The sequence below is a fragment of the Corvus moneduloides genome, chromosome Z (assembly GCF_009650955.1).
Source record: "Corvus moneduloides isolate bCorMon1 chromosome Z, bCorMon1.pri, whole genome shotgun sequence".
NCBI lineage: Eukaryota > Metazoa > Chordata > Aves > Passeriformes > Corvidae > Corvus > Corvus moneduloides.
Genome location: NC_045511.1, coordinates 17,443,642 through 17,470,724, shown reverse-complemented (window position 1 = coordinate 17,470,724; position 27,083 = coordinate 17,443,642). Strand labels below are relative to the sequence as shown.

General features: G+C 44.1%; 1 protein-coding gene across 16 annotated transcripts in view; it reads left to right on the top strand.

Annotated features, from left to right (window-relative positions):
* Positions 1 to 27,083, top strand: part of CELF4 (CUGBP Elav-like family member 4) — a 700,257-nt gene that overhangs the window by 610,403 nt on the left and 62,771 nt on the right. For 15 of the 16 annotated variants that reach the window (XR_004237446.1, XR_004237445.1, XM_032095920.1 and 12 more), the window contains exons 6-8: positions 8,444 to 8,587; positions 19,477 to 19,624; positions 24,288 to 24,437. Coding sequence is in view for 14 of the 16 variants with exons in the window: in XM_032095920.1 (XP_031951811.1) it covers positions 8,444 to 8,587; positions 19,477 to 19,624; positions 24,288 to 24,437 (442 nt within the window). In the remaining 2 variants the exon portion in view is untranslated. The remainder of the gene's footprint in view (positions 1 to 8,443; positions 8,588 to 19,476; positions 19,625 to 24,287; positions 24,438 to 27,083) is intronic. The other variant, XM_032095909.1, reaches the window with a different exon arrangement.

The following is a 27,083-nucleotide window of genomic DNA, read 5'->3' as shown; positions in this document are numbered from 1 at the left end:
GCAGCAAGGGCAGATCCTTCAACATAAACCAACTTCTTGTTTCACCAAAAGCCAGGAGAGCTTCACTGAATTTACACCATTTCACATCTTCACTTGACCATTTGTTTCTCTATATGAAAGCATAGGTGATACCTCCCTGAAAGCAGAATATTTTCTCAATTAACTATGGAATCGTAGAAAAGTTTGGGTTAGAAGCGAACTTTAAAGCTCATCTGGTCCAAGCCATGGCTGGACAGTGCTTGAGGATCTTCTGTTTAAATATGCTGCAGAAATTCAAATCTTTTACTATCTCAGTTGAGCAACATGGTTTACACCACAATAGCCTGGAGTCTTGCAGCATGACAGGGATCTGGGATGCACAGTCATGTGCAGGCTGTTGGCAACACAGTGCCACGGAAATGTTCTGTGTCACATGAACAGCTGAAATGTATCTGCCCAGCTTCCCAGCCCTTCCTCAACATCTCTTTTTTTTCCCCAGTCATCGGAGGCTGTTCATGTCCTCATCCTGACCTGCCAAAGAGGTGTGGAGCTCTTGTGAGCAGAGTCCTGAAGCATCAGGAGCTCCATTCCTGGTTGAAATGCTACTGCACTTTGACAATAGTCAATTCACTTTATGACTCCGGAATAATTCCACTTCTCTTATTTTCATCCTTGCGTGTTTAACTGAATGGAAAGATCATTCATGGGGCTCTATGCTGCAGCTACCAAGGACTTCCTGAATAGTAATAATATTTATTTTAAAAATTATGCTTTTTTTTTGGTGTAAGGATATATTCAGGGGAAGTATATTATTTAGTTAATATGGAGCTAAACATACCTAATCTTCCAAACTACTCTTATTGGAAAGGGGAAATTTACAACATTTTCTTTTGGATTCTGGATTTTAAGTTTTTCTTCAAATAGACAAAAGAAGAATTATTTATTTATTTCATAGTCCTAAATAGCAGGAAAGAATTTCGAGTCTGTTGGTACAACAATACCTTCCTGTTGTAACCGCTGGACTCTGCCTAGCAGGCTGCTGCAGCCTGAGAGCTCAGCGAGGGTTTCCTAGGGCCATGCCATTAATCACATCCCAGAGTCCATTTCGGACAGCCCTGTGATCTGGCTCTGGCAGCCAGCAGCGTTACAACGCAGTAGATGGCAAAGAAGGTAGACAAGGGTCTCCCATGAAGGTTTGAGATGGCTTTAATCACACCTCGTCCCCAAAATGTTCAGAGGCAGAGAGACAACGTGGTCTGGGTGCGGGGTGGTTTGTCAGGGGCCCAGGGGCGGTCCCTGGGCGGGGTTGGGGTACAGGAGCAAATAGGGAGAAACCGAGGCAGTGGCCAAGGCTAGGGAGGGAACAGGGGGAACGTACAGAATCAGGGGATTAACAGGCCGCCACACCTTCCGTTTCATAACGCATTAAGGAAAGTGAATGATTTTGTGAGGACTTTTATCATTCATAGACTGAGCTGAAAAATGCAGAAGTGCTTGAAGAACTCGGCTTTTAAGTTTAGGTTTTTCAGATATCTGGATTTGATTCGAGAGGCCTACAAACACCTGGGTTATATATTGAGTTCTTCCTAATTAGAACTGGGTACACTGACACCAGGACTCAATGATTCTGTTGCCCTGTGGAAAGCAATAACTTTAGCTCTGAGAGATACCTGGTAAGTAGTGTATGGGCAAATAAAACCTAAATCAAGCTTCCACTCCAAATAAATTAACGGCTCTGGAGACCTGTGAAGGGAAGTACCTGCAGCAACTCTCTCTGCTTAGACATTGCATGAAGAATCTCCTCTACTGAGGGAGCAGTATTATCAAAGGGTCCATCACTACAGTCCTGGATGAATGCTTCCTTTCCCCTCTCCATCTCTGTCACTCTCAAGTGTGTCTAAACCAGCTCTCAGGACTATACAGTGGAAATAGCTCCTAGTGACTGCTGTCCTACTCATCTTTCAGATGAGACATGAAATTGAAGCCCTGAGTGCAGAAAAACAACATATTTCACAAGATGGGAGGGATGTTAGTCCTGGTCTTTTGGTCACCTTCCAGCCTGGGTAATTACATTTCTGCCTAGCTGAAATTCCCACTGCTCTACAGTTTAATTGGACAGTAGTTTCTTTTTTCCTTGACTAAAATCCCAGGTTGGGGTCAAACCCCACTGTCTAATTCAGCAGCCCTCTTTTCAGTAGAGCTGCATAGGCATTTCCAAAAAAATCCAAATTCGTTTTCAGACTTAAGGGACATCATACCAAATGCCCTGAGATAACAGAGCCCAAAGCAAAGAAATCCTCCTTTGGCTTTTGGACCTTAACATCAAGGATCCTTGTGTGGAAATATTACCCTGATTGTCTTGCTGAAGGTCAACATCCTCCCAGCTCTGCTTTGTAGCCACAAAGGAAGTGCTAAGGCAAAATTTCTACCGCAAGCAAACCCATTTCTGTGGTGACACTTAGGAACACACCCATTGCCCAAAAACGAAGCATCCAGCAGCACCTACTCATTTAAGCATCTTCATGTTCATGGCTGACATTTTGGAAGGTATTTTATAGGACCTGAACATTCAGATCTCTTATACTCCAGAGCTTTAGTCACTGGAACTTTAATGCAACAAACTTTTTAAAAATATTTTTGGCCCAGAACTTGTACCTGGCTCCATTTGAGCTAACAAAGATGTAAAAGTCCACCTATATGAGAGACCCTTGTGTTAAAGTACTTAAATGTATGTTTGCCTCCAGCAGGAGATTCACTAAGCTAAAAGTGAAACACAATTTAATGACTTTATAAAATTAGGCCCAGATTAATCAGTTTTGAAGGAAAAAGGTATCTAATCATCTGTGGGGACTAGTAACCTACTGAATCAGAGCAGATTTATACGGCTGAAAGGAAAAGGAAATTCAGGCATATATTCTGCAAGGCTAGACCTTCACAGAACTTTTCCTAGGAATAATGTTCTATGGAGAAGCAATTGGACACCTGAGACAGTAAACGGGCAGGAAGCAGAACAGCTCCCCTGTAATCCAAACAGAAGCAGTTAGAGACCTGCTGAGCCACTTAGATGCTCACAAGTCTATGGGACCAGATGGGATCCACCCTAAAGTGAGGAGGGAGCTGGTGGGTGAGCTCGTGAAGACACTCTCCATCATTTATCATCAGTCCTGGCTCACTGGAGAGATCCCAGGTGACTGGAGGTGGCAATGTGACACGCATCCGTAAGAAGGGCTGAAAGAAGGGTCTAGAAAACCACAGGCCTCTCAGCCTGACCTCAGTCCCCAGCAAGATTATGGAACAGATCATCTTGAGTGAGGTCACATGGCACCTACAGGATGGCCAGCAGATCAGGCCCAGCCAGCATGGATTTAGGAGGGGCAGGTCCTTCCTGACCAACCTAATCTCCTTTTATGACCAGATGACCCATCTGGTGGATGTGGGGAAGGCTGTGGATGTGTCTGCCTGGACTTCAGCAAAGCCTTCAACACCATCTCCCAAAACTTTCTCATGGAAAAGCTTCAGCCCACGGCTTGGACAGGTGCACTCTCTTTTATTGGTTAAGAACTGTCTGGATGGCCAGGCCCAGAGCGTGGTAGTAAATGGTACCACATCCAGTTGGCAGCCAGTCCCTAGTGGTGTCCCCCAGGGACCTGTGTTGGCCCAGTCCTGTTTTATTGATGATCTGGATGAGGGGACTGAGTCCACCATCAGCAAATTTGCAGGTGTCTCCAAGTTGTGGGGGAGTGTTGAAAGGTAGGAGTGCTCTGTAGAGGGACCTGGATAGGCTGATGGGCTGAATCCAACAATAGATGGGATCCTGGGTCCTGCACTTTGGCCACAATATCCCCCTGGAGTGCTACAGGCTGGGGACAGAGTGGCTGGACAGCAGCCAGGCAGAAATGGACCTGAGGGTGCTGGTCTACAGCCGACTGAACATGAACCAGCAGTGTGCCCAGGTGGCCAAGAAGGCCAATGGCATCCTGGCCTGTACCAGGAACAGTGTGGCCAGCAGAACCAAGGAATTCATTCTTCCTCTGTACTTGGCACTGCTTAGGCCACACCTTGAGTACTGTGTCCAGTTCTGGGCCCCCCAGTTTAGGAAGGACATTGAGATGATGGATTGTGTCCAGAAAGGGCCAATGAAGCTGGTGAAGGGTAGCATAAGTCCTGTGAGGAATATCTGAGGGAGCTAGGGTTGTTTAGCCTGGAGGAGACTGAGGGGAAACCTCTACATCACTCTCTACAACAGCCTGACAGGACACTGTAGCCACATGAGGGTCAATTTCTACTCCCAGGCAATAGGATAAGAGGACACAGTCTCAAGGTGCTCCAGGAGAGGTTAAGGTTCGACATTAGGAGGAATTTCTTCACAGAAAGGGTGATTGGGCATTGGAATGGGCTGTCCAGGGAGGTGGTGGAGTCACAGTTCCTGAAAGTGTTTAAGAAAAGACTGGATGTGTGTGGTTGACACAGTGGTGTTTGGTCACAGGTTGGACTCAATGATCTCAAAGATCTTTTCCATCCTAGCTGATTCTGTGAACTTTCCCTGATGCTGGGCAGTAATGTTTGGGCTCCTGAAAGGCTTTTACTTAATTTGTGTATACACTCCATTTCGAAGACTATATCGAATGGGAAACAGTTCCAACAACCAGGCAATAGATTTGTTTTCCTTTGCCTTTAAATGAAATATCAATGGATGGATATTTTATTTTTAGCTGAATATGAAATTTCACAAGCGACCTGTCAAGCTACTGTTTTCAAGAATGACTTTATTTCACACGTCAAGACAGGCTGGGAAATTAGTTTTTCCCACAGAGGACTCTGATTAGGGATTACAAAGTGAGTGTGGCACAGAGTGATTTTTCCTCCATCTTTTCCCTCACCCCGCCAGCCTAGAGAGTACCTGACTCTGCTGACTAAGGGGAGAAATTCATTACCATGTGTGGGAGGGGGATGGGAAGCAAGATAGTCATATTAAGTAGACTTGCTGGCCCAAGAGAGAATAGGGAAAGCATAATGATACTTAGCCCTTATCATTCTTTTCATCAGTAGATATCAAAGGACCTTGAAAAAGGAGGTTGATTTGATGGGAAGAGAGATAAATTCTGACTCCAAGCAGCCTATTGCAGAGGCACCAGAAGGAATACTCACTTTCATGATAGTCTCTTCTGCCTGTGGGTCTGCAGGGTAGAGAAATAAACAGGTCCTTTCCTCGGTAAGATGCAGAAGTACATCTCAAATTTTATTGACTTACCCAGTGTAACTCTCTTGGGGTTTGGCAAAATATGGGGTCCAGTCCAACAACCAGAGAGAGCAAGGAGATTATGTATTACTAGTAAATGACAGAGCAGACAGGACCTATTGCCTTTGTCAGCAGACAACAGCTGATTTACACCACAGTTTAACTCCTCACGGAAGCAATAAATAGCCCAGGTGAAGGGCTGCAGCATTTTTACCCTGTGGAAAATCTGGCCCATTCTGGAGCATTTCTGTTGTTTTCCAGTGGATTAGTAGAAGTCACTGGAGTAGAAAGTAGCCTTGTCCTGCTGTATATGAAAAGCAGTATCTGGCTCCACTGCTACAAGTCCTGCACTGGCTGATCTGATACAGTTTACTGCCTGATTTCCTTTGGGCCACATGAAAGAGCTGCACATGAGGAACCACATACTGAAAGCATCAATCCCAAGGTCAGTCTTCAAATTCAAGAGCAGTGCAGCATCTCTACTGGCTACACATCTTTAACCGCTTACATGCACATCTCATTGCAGGGCACTCCTAAAAAAATCTTTTTCTCTTTTTTCTTTGTAGTGTGTGTTCTAGCTTGCATCTATTTGCCCATGGCCTTTCTGCCCTGTGTATATGATAGCAATGTTCAAAGAGGCCTGAAGTCCTGCTGCGACAGGCAACCCAGAAAAACATCTCTTAGGAGGCAATATGAGATCCCGTTGGGTCAAACAGCTGCTGTGCAGTCACTATGACTCACATCAGAAGGCAAGAACACTCCAGGGGCAAGCACTTCATGTGGAAGTTACCCATGTTTTCATGATGCCATCTACAACAATAGCTTGGTTTTCAACAGTGTGAGGCATCAGCAACTGCCTGAGGCAATTCTCTGGCCCTGAGACTTCCAGGGCAAATAGAGATCAAAAGAAAAGGAGAAGGAAGAAGACACCAACTTACTTACACTTCTCTGTTGTGCTAACAAGAGCAGGTCACATCTTCAAAACCCATTTTGCAGAGATGAATATGTATCCACCTTACTCAGTTTCAAAATCCTCCGTCCTGCATTGTCTCCGTCATGATGCAGCCCCTGCTCTGCAAATCACAACAGCAGCTCTGAACAGCCTAATCTGCTGTGGACCAGTGCCTCCCTCCAATACAGCTGCAAATAGGTTTAAATCATTAGATTCAAGTTACCAAACAGTCTCTTGGATCAGGGTTAATTAAATGAGTGTTGAAATCTAATTAAGAACTGGTCCAGGTGATAATTAGCAGGAAATGTATGCATTAAAATATTCATTTGTCGATGAGCTGCAATTAAGAGTGTGATTTGGGGAAGGATCAATATCTGCATCATGTGATCTAACGAAAAATTAAAAGCCACCCAGCCTTCAACAGAAATGCAGGGGAATTTTGGCTACAGTTTTTTTTCTCTCCTCTCCTCCACTCCCCCTTCTGTTTTGGTTTTATAATAACTGCTGAAGATTGCTCTCCATCTTTGAATGGAGCATTCATCTCTGCATCCCTTTGTTTTCCTGAAGCACTTCTCTCAAACCCTTGCTCTTCACCACATTGTGTGAGCAGGTTATAGATTTATTAGAGAGAGACTAACAGGTCAAAAAGAAAGATTCTTTGCCGATGAAAATCACTTTCTCCTAGAACAGACTGCTAATCCAAGGGAACATCGCTCATTGTGTGGTGTTAGATTGTTGGGGTCTTTTTTTAGCAGGTTAATTCCTCAAGTCTTTATTCATAACTGAGGGTCTGAAGAGGCTATTGAATATGTATAGCTTAGACTTACATATATGTACATCTATAGCTGTGGTTTACTGCACTCTTTCCAATTTGTAGCAGAGCAATTCTGCTTTCACCAAGGCTATTTTTTCTGGTTACGTACGTAGGAGAGTATGTAAGCCGGTTAATAAAATTCTCCTTGTGCAATCCCAGGAAATTCCACCTCTGACAGGAAGATGAGGGTCCTGCAACAGTCCAGTTCCTCTGGCATGGAGCTGTTCTTCCTGTACTGCCACAGCCAGAGGCTGAGCTGGTGATTTCCTCACTGACAGTACTCCCACCAGTGAATACCAGTTTATCAAAACAGAAGCCATGGGAGCACAAGGATTTCGGCTGCCCCTTGTCAGTCTCCTGACAGCTCACCTGCCCATCTCCCCAGGCTGGGTGCAGCCCTGTTCCTGAGGCAGCTGTCCACTGCTGTCAGGGCTGCAGCCAGACTGTCCCTCCCCTACACCTCCTCTACCCCTGGGGAGGCCACCCTGTGGCGAATCAACCAATCCATGAAGTTTGGACTTCCTTGGAGACAGACCAAAAAACACCAATGCCTTCCTTATTAAGTAGATCTACTTCCTCCCATCTCTGCCTCCTGTCAGAATACAAGGATTGCAGCTACTGGCCTTTCATCTGGTTTTGGGAAAGAGAGGGATTTCTTTCAATCCCAAAAGCACTACATTTTTCACAGATTTCTGGAGACAGCTCTGATGATCATCCATAGTTGTGCACTGGTGTTGACTGCAGACATAATCCTCATATTGCAAATCTTCCCTGGAAATGTGTGGGCTCTTTTGTGGTAGCCTCTATTTCCCACTGTTCATGGAGAGGAAGCTCAGGTCCATGCAGTACTATTTTGCTGCCTTAATTTAGCAGTGCTGAAGACATGCTGTTTCATGATGACATATACACCCCGCCCAGCATACTGATTCCCATCTCCAAGGCTGGGCAGGAAGTTCTCAATGGACTTGGGGGTTTACAAGACACAGCATTGTGAAAAGGTGATCCAGTTCAGGGGTCTGGAATGCAGAGAGCTCACGCATTCCACCAAAACAAATTGGTCCGCAAATCCTACCACATTCCTCCAGCAAAGCCTCCTACATTTTGCTGGACTGTGCCCAGATCTTTGTCCTCTGATGAGGACAACATCCTCGGCCTGAAGGTTGAAAGAGCAAGGAGAAAAAGGCAACAACTTTTGCCGAGAAAACATAAATGACAGCCTAGAAGCTTGAATTTTGGAGGAAACTAGGAACCAGGCTGCTGGCATTCACCCTCCACAGTCCTTTATTTCCTGATGCTCTCACCCTCACGCAAGGGTCAAAATCAACAACCTGACAGGTTGCATGGAAAAAATAAGCACCTGGATCCTGTTCTACTAAATCTGTGTTAGATGCATGGATTGATGAGCTGGTGTGCATCAGGCTCATTCCCTGTGTGTCTCCTTTTGTCTCTTGTGCTGCAGGGAGCCTCTTCAAGCCTGGTGGTGAAATTTGCGGACACGGACAAGGAGCGTACAATGAGGCGCATGCAACAAATGGCAGGACAAATGGGCATGTTCAACCCCATGGCCATCCAGTTCGGAGCTTACGGCGCCTATGCACAGGCAGTAAGTATAGACACCGTCTCTGTGCATGTTCATGGGAGGGGAACTATCACCTAGAAATGCACAAAAACACATGAGAGTGGACAAAAAACCGCAGCAGAAGAGGAAGCGGTGGCTTATCTGTTAAACTGGTTACATGATGGGAGTAAAAATTAGCCATGACATCCAGGGTAGACTCTGGGAATCTCTAAGAGGTCTCAAAAGTGCTGTAGCAGTAACTTGTGGTCATGTGTAGACCCATGAAAACGCTTCCTATGGGGCCTAAGCCATTGCTGTCAAATAAAAGCATAACTACCCTTTGAGGATTTGGAAAAAAACAAGCCTTCTCAGTTCATCCCAGTTCTCTGCCCCATGTCACCATTCCCCTGCTGCACCTTGCAATGCCATGGATACCTCTGGAGTGACTACAGGATAAAACAGCAGCTGTTGAGAGAAAAGCTTTTAGGTTCACAAAGCATGGTAGATAGCAATAAAATGTACACACAGACATATGCCCACACAGAGTCCTGCTGCCCCGGACAGTATGATTGAAGCACACTGGGAAAAAATCCTGCTGTGCTAACTTCAGGTATCCTGTGCACATACCAAACCTGGACCCTGAGAAAATGTGACTGTACAGGGACCTGGGCTCTTGATGATCCTCTGAAACTGATGCCTCTAGCATTACTTGTTTCCCTGGGCTACAATTAACAAGGATCTGGAAGACAAGATCAGGTTCAGGTAACTTGGATTCTCTGCCAGATATTTCGGAGGAAGGTAGAGGTGATGTCTGCAGCAGGCAGGCACAATGCTGCCCAGTGACTTTGGCTGCCTTCTCTGGAGCAGATTTTCAGGCAGTGACAGTGTATATAGGTGCTTCATCTATTTGATGGTGAAACGTGGCCCTCTTGTATTCTGCACAGGATAGATTCCTGCACAGGACAGAAGTACTATTGAATACATGTTCCAGAGAAGTATCTTCCTGAATGGGAGACCCAAACATTGCCTAGATATGCAGAGCCAGCTCAGGAATCACCCTCTGGTGTGAGAATGCTCCTTCCAGTGCACTGACCACAAGGTTTTCTTTCTTCCCTGACTTTCTTTCTCACGTTGGCACCATGTATTTCCCATCACATCCCCATGTTCTTTTTTTAATTTGAAGGTCTGGAAATTTCTGTTGTTCTCTGATGGTCCTGTGTCTCACTGAACACTTGGTACAACCCAGCCTACTCCTTGTGTGAACCATGCAGAGTTGTGAGGATGTGCTGTAGAGCTCCACAGAAGTTCCTCCTCTCCTTCCAGCTGTACCCCTTGGTGCTATTCTGGAGTTTTTATTCTCTCTCCTCCAGGAAAATTCTATTTTCACTTCCATTTTGCTGTCTTCATTTTTATTCCTAGTCAAAGTCAGTCTCTGTCTCTTCTTTTGTCCTCTGCTTCCATCCTCATGTTATAGAAGAGCTGTTCCATCCTCAGCCCACCTGTGTTCAACATTCCCCCTGGCCAGGGAAGGCTACAGGAAAAGAGACAGTAAATCCCAAATGAGCCCAGGTCAGTGGCCAGCAGCCTCTCAGGGGGATGTAGCACACTTTCCCCCATGCACCAGAGGAATTAACAGGAGGCAACCCACAGACAGCTTGGAACAAACATTTGCTGAGATTGTCAGGCAGGAGAAGCAGCTTCTACAGACATTGTTACTCTACAGACATTGGTCAGGCAGCTGGAGAGATGGTAAAGACACCACTGTCCTGATGTTCTGGTCCAACAACTCTTCTTGCATTATTTTTAATCTAGAGTAACTGTTCTAATTTCCAGATAAGGTTTACACTGACATGAGAGGATGCAGTCTGCACCTTTACACCACCAATGTTTCCTCTGTTTCTCACCAGATAATACAGGTGCATTATGAGGATAGGTGAGGAATTAGGGCAGAAGGAAGAGTAAAAACAATTTCTGGTCTTCTTCCATCCACTTGAAACAAATGGATATTTTTCATGTTGATTTCTGTGAAAGCAGAATTGGACCCATACTCTTTTTCTATTTTTCTGATAAATATGCTAATAAGGGGGAAAGAATAAGTTTTAGATCTTGACCCATTGGATATGACAAGCTGGTGACACCAATTACCCTAGGGACTTCAGAGCTGTCTAAATGATGGGATCACATTTCTGTGTGGCGCCTGTACACCCAGAGCGTGTTCAGATGCTGTCTCTCAATCAGCCTCCCTATCTGCTCCATCTCATAGTCGCACATAAAAGGGAAGGAAGGGAGCGTCAAGGCTCTGTGACGTTCCCTCGGTCCTGATTAATCCACCTCGGACTGCTAGCTCTCAGATATCAGGGTGATTGGCACCTCACAAATGCCAGCAGGAGATGGAGGAATCGATAGGGGAGAGGGAAAGGGAGAGAGCAGTTTTATTCAGCCTGAAGTCGAAGAGCTAAGGCAAGTCAAGAGGAGGGAAGGTGAAATATCAGGGGCAAGACTGTCATGATGGGTGATGCCACTGCCACCAGCAACTCTTGTGACATTGGTTGAATTGTTTGACCCCCTGATCTTGTTTCCCCATGGACAAATAAACCTGATGATCAGATTTATTTATGTATTTTCTCTTCTCCCTCAGGGACACAGCTCTGTCTTGTACTGTCTCTCCATGAGCTTTCTCAGAGTGGTATGGCAGTAACATAAGTGTAAGAACTGCCTCAGTGCTTAATAGTAATAGCACAAGCATGAGACATCAGGCTCTCTGATTCGTACTTGTAGCCTGTCCTCCCAGCTATCCCCCCAGCAGTCCAAACCTGACTGATGTCTCTGCGTAAGAATTCCCAAGCAATCCCATGATAGTGGTTTTTCAATAGTCTGTAATGGTCTGTCCCCATGGGGGAGGTTGCTCAACACCCTGTCGCTGCAGTTTCTTGCTGAATTTCCCCCAGAGAAGTATCTTGCACATCACTGTGGCTGGATTAGCTTCCAAAAATGTCTCGATGTACCAAGGTGGCCAGTGCAGCAGAAATCTCCAGTGTGGCTGTTTGATAGAGTGGTGGCCAGCCATGGATTTGCCAACCCAGCAAAACCACTGAGGAGAGGAGGCGAGTCCATCGAAATTTGACAGATAAGCTTTAGTGTTGCCATCAGGACAGATCTGGGCCCCAGCTCCTCTCCAAATTACCTCCCTTACAGCTCAGCAAATGGCCATGCCACAGCTCTCCCTGCTGCTGCACATTGCCACCCCCCTCAGCCTCAACTTAAACAACTTTAACCTTGATAGCAGCGACGGTTTCATATCAGCCAGGCAACCAGTCCTGGGGTTCAGCAGCCATCTGGCCTCAGACACAGAGGTAAAAAAATGAGGAAGCAAAGGGAGCTCTCCACTCTGTGTGGTTTTCTACCCCCTCCTCAAGTGCCACATTCAAGCAGACCAGACAAAGCTTGGCACCAACTCTGTGTGCTGTTTCAGTGACACAGAAAGTCACATCAGACCTACCTCACCTCTTTTGTATGCAGCTCAAGGCAAGTCAGATTTCATGGTTTCCTAAAGCTCCCAGAGCCCCTACTCTAATTTGCTTCAGGGTGGGTTTTTGATTGTTTTGGTTTTTTCTCTGCAGCAATATCTTCCCATAATCATTTAACTTCCCCTTTTATGGAGCAATTATTTATTTTATTTCACACACGTACAGGGCACCAGCCCTTTTTGTTGTCAGGTTACTGTGGATCTACATCAGCTGGGTACTGACAGCTGTTTCTGCAGTCTGAGGCCAGGTTGAGGTATAGATCCAGACTCAGCCTGGAGAGAAGGAGAGTGATGTTACCTGGCACCACCTTTGATTTGCTGCCAGTCTAGGAAGAACCTGCAGGCACACTCTCCACCTCAGAGCAGCACAGCACACATTCTTAGGGTGGCCAAGCCCAAAATCACAAGCAGTGAAAATCAAAACAGTCTGTCAATGGTGGCAGTTTAGTCCTGGCCCAAATAAGTTACAGTTCCTGCAGGTCTTCTTTCTGTGAAGAAAGGGGCAAGGAGTGTTTAGTGCCTGTCTCATGTCAGCCATGTCTCACCATGCAGAAAGGAAATGTACGCAGATCAAAAAAGGTTTAGGGAGATGGGAAAATGCAGAAGAGCAAAGCAAGAACAAAGGAAGGAGCCTTGGAAAGTGACAGATACAGTATAAATTATTTAATTTTTAAATTATTTAAGATAAGATCAAAGTCATAAATCAAGTTTGCATAAAAAATGGGGTGGGAATGTTAGCCACAGTCTTCTGGCCAAACTCCAGCTATGGGACTGATTGCATCCTGCAGCAGGGGATAGGCATAGAGTGGGTGTGTAAAAACAGGCTGGGACAGAGACAACACAGACAATGCTAACATTTCTTCTCTGGCCTGGAACAAGTCCTTTCTCAGTAAATCCCAGCTCTCCTCACTCTGAAAAAGTACAAATGGCTCCTGCTCCTGAACTGCAGACAATAACTGCAACAAATCTGGGAATGTCCAGCACAGCAGAGCTCTCAGACATCATCTTAAGTGGTCTCCTTGGGAAGTTAGGGCAGCAGTGACTAACATGCTGACCACAAACCCCTGGGCACCCCCTTCTGCCTCCCTGTCCAGCTCCAGCGGAGATGAAAGGATATTTCTGCTAAAAGATCTGAGGTAATGCTGACAGGAAGAATCGCTTTTCCAATATTTCTTCAATTTGTACTGTGAAATTATTTTGGAGAGATACTTAAAAAAAAAAAATCAGCTAGCCCTATCAAATCAGGAAAAAATTACTGACTATAGGCTACCTTCCAGATAGAATAGTTATTACATTTCAATTACCAAAATGGGACAGTATATTTGGTAAATACTGCCTGTTATGTAAATTATTTGTGCTGATCTGTTCCAGAAGAGGAAGCTATTTTGAGGCCATAATACTTTGTAACATGGCTAATACCTTATTTCTGACCACCAGCTCCCTGGTAATTCAGAAATAATGAACACTCAGATTTGGGCTCTACATAAAAAAAATTTTAGGTCTTTTGCCAGGGGGGGTTCACAGTTCTCAGGAAGTTAGGAGCCCAAGCTATTCTGTGTCAGACTTCGGAAAGGCACTAAGACACATTAATCCAGTTGTTGCATATTTGTTTAGGTTTTTTTAAAATCTAAATTATATTTCAATTTTATTTTCAAAGCAGAAATGTCTATATCCAAGAAAACATAAGAAGTATGAAGGACAATTCTGATCTACCAATTATCTTGTGTTTGTTTCAAGTCTTGGAAAGTATTTTTTAGTTTTAAATCCCAATGGCCAGTTAGGGATAGCAGACATGAATTTGTCAATTACATCGTTTTACCAAATATGAGTCCTATTACTGCTTGATTGATTACTTTACTTACCTCTTTCTATCACAGGGATACCATGAGGATTCATTAGCTAAGTCTTTATATAGATCATTAGGAGTGGGAAGTGTGGGATGCTGTTATTACTTTTATTATTATAATTATTATTATTAATATTATTATTATTATTACTGAATGACGAATATGAAAAGTCAAACAAAACGTTGTGTGGTTCAGAGACAAAGATAGAACATAACACTGGAAAAAAAGGAGAAGGTCATCACATCATTTCAGAGTAAGGCTGAAGGGCAATGATCACGCTATTTCAGAAAGAGCTCATCAGAAATAATCCCCCTTTCTCCTCTTCCCCTTCTTCAGTTTCACACACATTTCTTTTGGGGAGTGGGGAAGGCAGGCTGTGCATGCTTGTCCTATTTCTAGCAGGATTTTTTTTGCTCTGAGAAAGTTCCTTCATCTCTCCATACAATTGTTCCTCCTGTAAGAAAAGGACAGTATTTCCTGCCCTTGAGTACCATTGCAACTTGAAGTGGGAAAAAGATGTGTGAGACAAATCCTTACATGTGTCTCTATCGATCAGCCAACACTGCCACCCCTTCCCATGCTTTGGATGGCTTTTCCAGTGCCTCTCCACCTGTTTCAAGCATCGGGATGGTGACTGCAGGCTCTTGTCTCTTGGGGTGCTGTCCAAGGGCAGGAACCAGTCTGGTAGCATCTCCTGGTCTCCTCAGAAGATAAATATTTGAGCGACAGAAAAGATAGCAGGAAAGAAGGAATGAATCTTTAAAATGGATGGGAAAAAGCTTTAAATACTGAGGCAAAGGTCATGCCAAGGAAGTAAGAGAAGCAAAAGGAAATACGTCCTTTCAGCTAAGGGAGGGAAAAGCTCCTCTCCGTCCCCTTGGATCAGTCTGAGATAATAAGGCTGCTGCCTTCCTGATTAGTGCTCTGTAGCCCCAGCCCAGGCAGGGAAAATCTGCATTTCAAATGGCATATTTTAAAGTACACAATACCCAGGGGCCCTGCTGCTATTGATTTGCCTCTGGTGGGGTCACTGCCTCACTTTCTACAGCTTTATTAACTGGGACCATACACTGGGTCTCTTTGAAAGTGAAAGGAGAGTGGATGGGACATTTGTCTTCAGGAGGAGCTGGGGAAGGAGTGGGGTGACTTTCATTGGGAATGCCTTGGAAGTTTTAGAAGGAAGACTGGTGACCCTTACAGGACTTGTTCTGTAAATTTCCCTAGAGCTGCCCTGCAGGGAAGGAGGTAGGTCTGATGCTGTCAGCTTCTTTCAAGGTGACTGAGATCCCGTCCTCCCACCCTCGTGGTGCTGTTGCACTCAGCCAAGCTCTGACCATCAGCCACTGGGCTGGGTATAAGTCCCCTCTTCTTCCCCCTTAAACTTTGCCCCTGAGCGACTTCAACCAGAGTGGGAAGGGCATGAATGGGATCTGTGACCTCAGAATTGTGGCAGGAGGGTTGTCAAGGGTTGAAATTTCCAGACATTACTGGGACATGGTTGAGGTCACCTCTCCAGCCAAGGAAGCAAAGCCATTAGTTGGGGGTCAGGTGTGGAATGCTCTATTCCTTCCAGCTCCGGGCAATCCCACTTTTACCTAATGGACTAGCTCTGAAGGCTGCAGAGAGGTCTGTGTCCTCTGGGTCATGGTGTGAAGGGCTCATTTCAATACGCCAGAGGGGTTCCCAAGGTCTCTAGGACATCTTGGACAGTACATCCACAGAGCACTGAGATAAAAGAAATTGGATGACTGTTCTCTGCCTGTTGCAGCAGAAGCACCTGATCTAGTTTCCCAAATCACAGGTTAGGACCTTATTTTTACTGCATTGACTTTTTAACCTCTTTGCTCCTCAAGGTCCTAATTCAGTCTCTATGGGAGTATGGCCAGTTTTAAATGTTCCACTGAAATATGCAGACTCTGCACCTTCAGCACAGATCAGTAGATCAGGATAATCTAGTTCTTCTCACAAGGAGACCGAAAACACCTTCTTCTTTCTGAAGACCTGTAATGGAAGGGCATGAATGACATTACACTGCAAAAAGGAACATGCATGTAGCTAAGGCATATTCTGCAATCATGCACCTTCCAGTGCAAATTTATAATCCCTCCAAAGGCACAGGAAGTGACACACTGAGGTTGCCTGATTTCCAAACCAGGAGGAACACCTGCCACTGCTAACTCTGAACAGCTCAGAGACATCCATAAACAGGAGAAGTTGCATAAGCTGTAATTAATGTCACAACTGACTGTCCAGCTCTGCTGAGTGCAAAGCGGAGGTTGTCTTTGGAGCAGTACAATCATTTGCACTACCATTGATAATGCAGCAACTTTTTGGATAGAGCCCTGTTTCTGAGAAGCAGAAACACAGGAGAAACACAAAAATAAGATAAACACCTCTCTTTTAAATGGATGTGAACTAAGATCCAAAAATATCTGCTGAGAGCCAGGTAAGCAGTGGGAAATATTTCCTCTGATTATTGGTAGGTACAGCTGAACCAATCACCTGAGACTCCACATAGAGACAATAAGGAGAAACAAAGCTGCAATTTGTCTGCCCAGAAGCATTTGGGTACAGAAAGATGAATCTTGACCTAGATTTCTCTGCCTGTTATCACTTCAGCCATAATAAGTGACCAGCTCTCATGAAATTCCATCTGTATTTATTTCACTGAACCTGACAATGGGAAATGCCAAAAATATAGTCCCCAGCCTGCCCTGGAAGGTGTCTGTCTCCAGTACCAGGTTGATATCTGCCAGCAGGACTGACCATGGCACCCACATGAACAGCCATACATCACTCTCTGTTTTAAGGTGGGTTTATGCATGCAGGTCTGGTCATCTTTGGAGAAGCACTGGGAAAAGTCATCAAGGGCCAGACTGGAACTGTCCCCAGCCCTTGAAACTGCACCAAACATCTCAGAGAGGTGTTTCTTTGGTCTCCAGAAATTCTGTAGTCACATATCTTGGCCGTCATTTCTGCAACAAGCCAGTTACATCCTCACCTGTCTCTATGTTGCCTAGAATCAAAAGAAAAAATCTTTTCCAAACAACGTTAAAGTGGCAAGCAATTCTTAAGTGAGAGCTTTCAGGTGCACAAATATGGCTGTGCACATATGTGATACAGGATTTCTACAATTTTTATGAGGTTAATTAATTAGTGTATCTAGCAGGTACATCCCATAAGAGACCAGTTGCCCCAGCTACCCACCCTTGGGTAAGCTCCTTGGGGTTGCTCCAGGGGCTTCTTTGCCCTGCATCTTGTTATGTCTCTTAAGTTCTCGTGCAAAACAGTGTCCTTGTTAGAAATTATTTTCTTGAAAGTAAGACTAAAAAGGATTTCAAGAATGTGACATAGTTACTGTTCAAAAGTCTGAGAAAGGGTAAGAAGGTGCTAGAGACTATAAAACTATGTATTAAAAATCTACAAAGCTACAAATATATGAAAAATCTATTATAAAAAAAAAAATTCTTTAGGCATCATCCAGGTAAAAACACCCAGAACAGAAAATGAAATGTGAGTCAGCACAGCTAGTGTTGGAGTCAATACAGTGTTAAAGATGGATGGATTCTCCTTCCTCCTTCACTTCCTTGGCATACTTCCTAATACCGCCTGCTCAGTACCTCCTCTGGAGAATAAACTTAAATGATGCCTAGGTTCAAATGTACTCCTTAAAGGAGAATCAACATAGTGTATAATAGAAAAGACTGTCTAATCACTCCATCAGTAATTGCAAAGAGCAAAATATCACTAATTAAATTGTAAAAGTACCTTATGCATGGTATAATAAAAAAAGGGTAATTAACAATCAAAGGGAAAGCCACCATTTTGCGACCAATCTGCATTAGGCTTCAAAAACCAGTAACACTCAAATCCAGTACAACACATTTCACCTGTAGATCTGATGATGTGTGGAGTCAGGTATCCTGTTTTACATTTTATAGCTGGAGAAATCAAGGCAAGTTTACATAATTTGTGCATGGTTATTCAGCAAGTCATTGTCAGAGCACCCTTTACTTTGGACTGTTTATGGATGGTGACAGGGAAAGTTTCAGCATTTGAATGGGTACAGTGATTTCAAGGGTTTGTTTCATTGTGTATGTGTATGAACAGCTAATTTAGCTGATATTTCAATATTAAAGCGAACAGAAGGGAACAGTCTGTTCCTTGCCATGACTTCTGAGGTCTGTTTAATTCTGAGAAGCATGTGCTTAAAGAACAGCATCAGAGGGTGATTTCCTGGTGGGAGAGAGAGTGAAATCACAGAGAGAAGCAAAACAGAGTTACTCCAATACTGGAGACAGCACAGACATGACTCACTTCAAAAATCACCACAGAAAACATTTCTCTTCTCCACTATTATCATCAAGTCACAGCTTACCAGAGGCTGGGCAATGTACAGAGTGAGGTTTCACTTTCTGCACATCTTCTTTCCCCCACACTTTCTCTAAGCATCCATCACTGGTCACTGATGAGTGGCAAACATACCCACCCTGTCTGGCTCTTTGTACAGCTCCAGGGAAGGACACAAGAGGCAGCTTCAACCAAACTGTCTTATCCTTCACACCAGGACCATTTTAAAATCTCTCTGCAGCCATACTGTACATGAACTGCACCCGCTGTGTGCTGGGTTCTGAGTGTAACATAATGATGACAAAGTCTAGTTTTAATGAAAGAAGCATTTCCAGGATTCATAACCATTTACCAGCCTTCTGCTCCAAAATTTTTTTAGCCCCAAATGCCTAAAAATGTAGCCTAGGTTCCTTATTTCTGACTTTTGTAGGTGCCCTGAAAGAAGCAGCATTTTGACCACTTTATAGAAAAAAATTAATTGAGAAAGTCAACCCAGCTCAATACTACAGGGAAGGGGTTTTCCCCTTAGACGATATTAATCTTACTAAAGCAGGGGAGCTCCCTTCTCTTGTACAGCACTTACAGGGGTCTCTGCTTGGCAGTGTTGGAAATAGGTGGTATACTCTAGTTAGAAGTTTTGGTCATGGTTTTGCTCAGTACCCAGCAGAAGCCTCCTAGCAGCACAAGAAAAAGTAATTTTTGTCACTGACAGATGGAAAAAAGTCAGGCTGTCCCTAGAGAACTAGTCAAACTTCCTGCTCTGGAGAAGGAATCCCCTTTTCCTACACACACTGGTCTCTCATCAGTAACACCCAGGCTTTTCCAGAATTTTGATATAAGCAGTGTAAGCCATGAAACCACTCTGCTCAGGTACATAGTGTTTTGTCTGTATAAAGCCTTTTCTCTGCCTTTCTGACCAGAGAAGTACCAAGGAGCTGGTGAGCTGAGTCCAGGCCACAGGAGACCTCCACACTGGGGAACACGTGATGGGGTGGAGACCGTAAACACCCCAAGTTGCAAAGATGCCCTTTGCCTCCAGTGCCTGTAGTGAGAAGAACGGCCAAGCCTGGGGGGTACCACAGGCGTGGTGTGCTGACACCCCAAAACATTGGGATGCATCCCACCCTCACCGGGTGCCCTCCTGGTGCCGGTGCCACAGGCTGCCCTGCCAGTGACCGCGTGATATTTTTTCCCTGCTCTCTTTGTTCCAGCTGATGCAGCAGCAAGCGGCGATCATGGCGTCGGTGGCGCAGGGTGGATACCTGAACCCCATGGCAGCCTTTGCCGCGGCCCAGATGCAGCAGATGGCGGCTCTGAACATGAACGGCCTGGCAGCTGCCCCCATGACACCAACCTCAGGTAAGGGGACAGCGGGCTGGAGAGGGCAAAGGGCAGGGAAATTTGGCCACATCCCACAGGACGCCTGGCAGGACTAGTTAGCTCTCCATAGCCAGGTGAGGATCAGTCTGCCCTCCCAAATGGCATCAGGGGAGGTTTGGATTGGATATTAGAAAAAGTTTCTTTCCTGAAAGGGGTGTAATATTGTAACACAGTGCCCACGGCAGTGAATGAGTGTCCATCCCTGGAATTATTTAAAAGGCACGTAGATGTGGGACTTAGGAACATGGCTTAGTGGTGGACTTGGCAGCGGTGGGTTAATGCTTGGACTCGATGATTTTAGAGGTCTTTTAGAACCTTAACTATACTGTGATTCTGTGACACTTCTTTCTCAATCTAATCCCATACACAACTTCTCTTTAGCTCTGAGAACCCTCCAAACGTCACAGAACATCCCACGGTGACCTACACTGGTTTATTAGTGCATATATGTGTCCAAGGCGTCAGTGCTGGTGCTGTCACAACCAGGCTGGCCCAAAGATAAACAAAACATGGTTTCTGGTGAGATGCAATGTCATTAACAAGATAAATTTTGCCTTTGGGACACATAAGCCTTTCCCCCTCTTGTGAAATAGGACAGAAGGTACTCAAGGAAGACATCTGGTGCTACCTGGAATGAGGGTGGTTGGTGAGGGGGTTTCTGGCTGCTGGAACAGAGACAGATAGCTAGTGAAGGGCTGTCAGGATCTGGTTAGGCTGTAAGAAGCCCATTCTAGGAGCTGCAGTATATGGTTCAGCAGGCAGAGAAATAAGCTGAGACAAAAACAGGACTGTCTTTTCTTGGGGCTTAAAGCACAAGATTACCATTTGGTCAGGAACAGGTCAAGGAATCACCAGCTCTGGTAGTCCTGAACTGACATATGGCCTAACAGCAGGGAAGTAGGGAAGCAGGAAAACTGGGGCCAAACCTTTAAAGAAGTGAGGATTTGGAAAGCTTTGCAATATACTAGAGTCTGGTAGGGATGAAGAGGACTCAAAGGTACATCTTGAAAGGACCATTTGTAATAGAATATCACGAGGGACTGCGGGGAGAAGGGAGAGTAAGAAAGTCAGATCTCACTCCACAAGACTTTATGGAGACCCAAGGAAAAGCACTTGACTCAAAAACCTTATACTGCACATTTCAAAATATATGTTTACACAATGATAAATGTATAAACAAAAAGTCGATGGAGCTACTGCAAACCCAAATAAAAAAGTGGCTTAATTATATGTGCACCCTTTAAACCCGCTGCTGGCAAGATTATCATATTTGCATTAGCTAGATTTGTTTTGTGTTGGTGGGAGCAGAGAGAACATCAAACAAAGACTGCCTGGAATTCAAATATTGTCAGGGCCTGGAAAGCTGAATCCAGGCAGTGGTTTGCCATGGACCCACCACAAAAGAGCACAAGCTCTTACACATAAGTATATTCTTGAAAATGATCGGTTCTGTGTCATGGGCATGAAAACACCTGTACAACAGCCAGATTCTGTGCCTACCATGATATCCAGCTATGAAAAGTATCCCAGCTCTTTTTTGGTGTAAACTTTTCCTCTTTCAGAGTCATAAAATCATTAAACAATTTAGGTTGTAAAAGACCTTTAAGATCATCAAGTCTAACCATTAACAGCACTGCCAAGCCCACCACTAAACCATATCCTTCAACACCATGTCCATGTGCCTTTAAAATACCTTCAGGGATGACAACTCCACCACTTCCCTGGGCAGCCTATTCCAGTGTTTGACAGGATGAGGGGACTGTTAAACTCTCACTGTCAGAATACAGGAGAGGAAACTCATGTTTTTTACACTCTTTCCGGATCACCCGTGACTGGTCATTACTGAAAATAAGATGCTGGTTTAGATGATCCCTTGATGTCTTCATGGCAGCCAATTTTGAACTCTCCTAATGACATATTTTCAATCACAGAGCCTATTCACTTTGGTGTTATTGCAGATTTACCTTGAATGAGTAGCTTCCTTCATGAAAAATCTCTGTGGTGGGTTGTGGAAATGTCCATTGACAATTATTCCTAAGGAGAAATGTTTAGACTTTGAAATTACTCCTTGTATTACTACAACACTCACAAAGCATGTGATAAGATGCATAGAAAATGTTTCACATAATGTCTGAGCAAGCAAGCCTACAACACTAGCAGCGATTTCTGAGTAGCCAGGAGATATCTGAAGCCTAACATTAATTCTCCTGCTGGCTTTTGTTAGCATTCAGAAAGCCAAATGGAAAATGATCATTCTGCTTCATAGCAGGATTTCTAGTCATTGAAGTATATCTTTGTTCTGCCTTGGAAGGAAAATGAAATATTTCAAAGTTCTCAGGAAAAAAAAAAAATCCAGGCACTAGAAAAAGTGTTTGGAACATTGAAAAAAAAAAAAAAAAAAAAAAAAAAGAAGCATTTTGATCTTTCCAAAGCAAAAGAAAAATTGTGCCAGAAAAAAAGATTCTGGTAACCCAGAAGTCCTAGAGGCTTTGGAGCTATTGGCTCAGCACAGTGCCTCTATGCTTCAGGTGTCTTCAGGCCCCCTAATCCAGCTGGTTTCCTGTGCATCTCACCTCTAAGAGAGTGGATTCCTGGGAATATGACCATAAATTCATTCATTCCCCATGGGAACTAGGAGCTCAGAGTTTTGGATCCAGGCAAATCTAACAGATGAGAGAGAGTATCCATCTCACCTGGCTTTAACCATACAAAACTTAGACATCTAATTTGAAATGCAGTCAATGGAGTGCAATAAGCACTCCTTGTGGGTAATTCAGACCAAGAAAACTTTAATGCTGTTTGTTGTCATTTTAACAGTCTTCCATCAAGAGTCAGGTTTATCTCACACAACAGTCTGTAACTGTGAGGCAATTAATTTGACATTTCTGAGAGCTTGGTTCAGGTTTTACATTCCTCCTTTCTTCTTGTACATTTACTGCTACAATCTGGGTGAAAAGTGGGTCTGGCAGTGGGTCTGCTGTCCTGTTACCTGCAGAGAGCGGCTGGAAATGAAATTTTATTTGGGCTTCCTTCCTCCTTCATCCTCTCCCTCCCTCCCTCCTTCCTTCTCTCTCCATGTTGTAAATCTGCACCTGGTGTAGCTACAGCAAGAGACCTCAAACAAGGGATAAAATCCACAACTGGCATGCACCACCACCATTTGTTTTCCACAGTGGCATTATGCCAGTTTTACTCCAGCTACAGACCTGACCTCTCCAGGGGGGTTCTTTATAAGAAGAAAATTAAAGAATTCCAGTAAATATGCCTAAACTTCCTTAGACACGCACAAAATAGCAAGCACAAATCCCTTGCTGTAATTTTAGAAAAAAAAAATATTTACATTTTCTATGCAAATAAAGGAGAGATCCAGAAAAGCAACTGAAATTTTAAGTAGCCTTTGTGATTTGCAAGCTGATGGCATATGCTAAGAGCATTGCCTTTGGACTTCAGTTGCCACTGCTGGCTCCCTGTACCTCCACAGAGGACATTTTTAAAGGCCAACACGATTTAAATAAGAAAAGGGGAATCAGCAGCTTGTCTGCCCAGGGTATAAGAAATGAGCTCAAACAGTGCCTTTTTTTTTGGGCTACTCAAATCTGAACATATTAAAACATCTCATGTATCCATAGTGGCTTTCTTAAAGCACCAACACAGATTTAAGCAGTTGTTAAAAGTGTTACTGGACTAATCCATCATGGAATGCTGCTGTGGTGAAGAAAGTATCTTCAATTGGTTTAAAAGAGAGGTTACTGCAAAACTGGTGCTTTCAATCAGTAGTATACCCTGACACAGAAAGATAATGTTGAAGATAAGACAGTTTAACTTCCCATGCATACCTAGCAAGAGAAAAATACGATTTCAGGCTCATTGAAAACTCATTTTTGGTTCCTGAAATCATCCTGAACATGTTGCAAGAAGAACAGACAGTCCAGTCATTTTACACATACATAGGAGGAGACAGTGAGGTAGCAGAGGGATTTAATTCTCTCCCCAGAAATTTAAGAATTCTCTGCCAATGGGTGACAAGATCCCACTCAGAACATAAAGACTAATTTGTTCTTCTGAACTAGCAGGATTACAGTCCCCCACAGGATGCATCTGGGAAGAAGGAAAGAAGTATGATGCCATGAAAGTAACAAATCTAGTCCAAATTTTGCCCCCATTCATTGGGAGATATCTGTTAAAACTGTATGAAGTCAAGTTTGGGCCAAACAGTGACATTAAAAAAATGTATCACTGGCTACCTTTAAGCTACAAATAAACTTGACAAGTCTTTTAAGGATCCCTAGTGCTGAGAAAGTTCAGAATGAGTTTGCACATGAAAGGTGTCTTCATGAGAGAGTGCAGACAGAGCAGTCCTGGAAATCAGTACACCCACAGAGATCCAAAGGGAATCTTGTAGGAACTGCTGTAGAAAGCTGGGGCTGACAGTTTTTGGAGGTTTTTCAAGCTTTTCTTGAGTGCTTTCTGAACACAGGAGCAGTGGCAAGCAGTCCCTTTATTTGCTTAACAGCTTGGGAGTTTTCTCATGTCTTGTTTTTTTTGCGGGTGGTGGTCACAGCTGTTGTGTTGGCAGTTTTCTCCATGAAGTTGTTGTTTGCAGTACTCACCAGCTCTGCCCTTGTGTCCTCCCCATTTGCAGGTGGAAGCACGCCTCCTGGCATAACTGCACCAGCTGTGCCTAGCATCTCATCTCCAATTGGGGTGAATGGTTTCACTGGCCTCCCGCCGCAGGCTAATGGGCAGCCAGCTGCTGAAGCCGTCTTTGCTAATGGCATTCACCCTTATCCAGGTAAGCCAGACCAATCCTGTGCCCACAGCCTGCTCCCTCAGTCCTAGGGATACTGTCCACACCCACAGGCTTTGCCCAACAGGAGCCTGTGGCATAGGTTCAGCAAGATTATACCCCACACCACCAGGGCTCATTATAGCATTGGTGTATTGTGTCTTACGCAGCTACAGTGTTAAACGGTTCAATCTGGATGATAAACATCAAGGGCATGTTGGAGGTGGAAAAACTGTGTACTGAATATTTGAGTGCTCATCTGCTGGACAGCATGTCTGGTGAATACAGTCAGGACAACCAGCATGTTTTGCTTCAGCTGAAAATGGACATGACTCCTGAGCAGTTCATGCTGGCAGATCCCCTCACAGTACTCCCAAGGGTCTTGCTTCTGGTTAGCCTCGAAGGAGCTGTGCTAAGCCTGTTTGCACGCAGCATTGGTATCTCCTGCTGGAATTCTCCTGCAGCCAGATGGCTCTGGGAGGATGATCCAAAGGGTCTACATGTCTGCTGACCCAAACGGCTTCCTGTGTGAAGGGAGCAGGTGTTGATCTCCAAAATGCTCACAGCACACAAATCCTGCTGCCTTAGCAGGCCTGGAGTGTGAAGCTCCATCAATACAGCCTGTGAATGGGCTCAGGGTCACCCTTTGGTGGGTGCAGGAGAACTGCTGCTGGGATTCACACTGTGTCCAGCTTGAAGATGCCAGCACTAAAGAAGTGATTTTGCAAGCTCTGGCAGTCAGAGGTGAATGAGGAAGATTCAAGGATACATACCTGCCCCTGTACCTGTATTTACAAATATACATACAGTCTAAAGCTGTAATTACCAAGAACTCAGGAGTTTACCATTCCTTAATGTGCACCTACATTTTTTCAGTGTCCTTGAGATTTGAGATAGCTCTCTCCTCCAATACACTTCCTCTAGAAAGACATTTTTTACCATTGTTGTATACATACTAATGGTAACAATCATAGCAACAAAAAATTAAGTAATATTACTAATTGATCCTAATCACCAGCTGGCAAAGGAGTATTTTACCCTGGGGAATTGATAGATTGATCTAGTCTGTTAGGAAATCAAATACTGAGTTAGATGCTCCAGCCAAAAAGCCCAAAAAAACTCTGAGAAAAAATAATTCTTTCAATCTTAGCCAGTCCTGTAAACTCAGAAGATTCATCATCATAGGGGACTTTCTGAGCTACATGGAAAAATATCACATAACATAGAAATACCAGAATCTTTCCTAGGTATTGACAAATAATTATCCTCCTCCCAACAAACACTTTGCAAACAGGTCGTTTGAGTTCAGCTCTAAGCAGAATGAAAATCAAGTGACTTACTGCACTCAAACTTAGGCATGTGTATAAGTGTTTGAGCAGCTGAAGGGCTGGGGAGCTTTTGGAGTCTTATGAAAGCATCAGAAGATTGCAGGGAGCCTTTAGTATGCTCAGTGAGCTCAACCACAGCACTGAGAAAGCATTCTGTCTTTAAGGTTACATAAACATGGCCATCTGTTCTTCTGTCCATTTATTTCAGTATCTACCTGTTTTCCAGTCAATCATCTCTCAGCTTATTCATCCATTTATATGCATGTCTGTTCCTCTTTTCTGGTTTATTTAGTTAATTTTGATGATCCATTACTGTGGGTACCAGAGAAAATATGTTCTTTCTAGGTGAATCTTAATGGCTTGAGCTTTTGTTACTATCCCCAACTATCCCCATAATCAAAGAAGCCTTTCAGTTAGGTATTTCATCCATGGTTTTGTAAAAGTCAATGGCCTTAATCTGATTCCCTCTGAGTTTGGGAGAGACTTGCTCAGGCAGCAATTCACAGTAAGTCCCTGCACAAACACCAACAGGCTGACACACTGAAAGCTGACAGTCATCCTTGCCCCTCTTCGCTGTGGGCAGAGACTCCCTTCTGCCAGTAAAGCTGACATCCAAACAGTCTGAGCTGTGTAAAGTTTGGCTTTATCTTGGGGTAACTTCAGCAATATATTTGTCTTTCTCATTGCTCAGCTTCCCCATAACATAGTGACACCTTAAGTTATGGCAGAGGTGTAAAGGGAACAGTGGCAGGTCAAACACTCACCTCTCATTATGCTTCTATCTGTCCCTGAAACGCTGAAAGCAAGTCCACGTAGCTTACATCATGCATTTGCCCCATCTAATCATGTTCCTTCTCATGAGCATTTATGCACTCTCCAAACCTCTCCTGCTTGCCACAGGCTTTACTCAGTCCTGGAGCTTAGCAGCATAAAAAATAAAAGGATTAGACATTTATATGGGTAATGAGAACATCCACAGCCATATTAGACTGGATAAAAATGTAGATAGGACACAAAACTTCATGCTTTATGATATAAGCCAGCCACTAATTGCTTGGGGTTAGAAAGAAATTTTCATCACTGGGCAGCTTGTTCCATCATTATGGGATTTTTCTCACTCTCCTCTATTGCATCTCTTACTGCCCTGTGGTTCTGCATGGCTCTGTCTCTAAATGCAAGGGTAGAAATAAAATATTACAGCTGAGCAGGCAATTGCACTAACACTATAGAGAAGGGAAGATCATGACAGTCCCCATCCAAAGGCAGCATCTTCCAAACAACTTTCTTTTATGGCGTATCTCTCATTCTGAAAGTGGCTAAGACT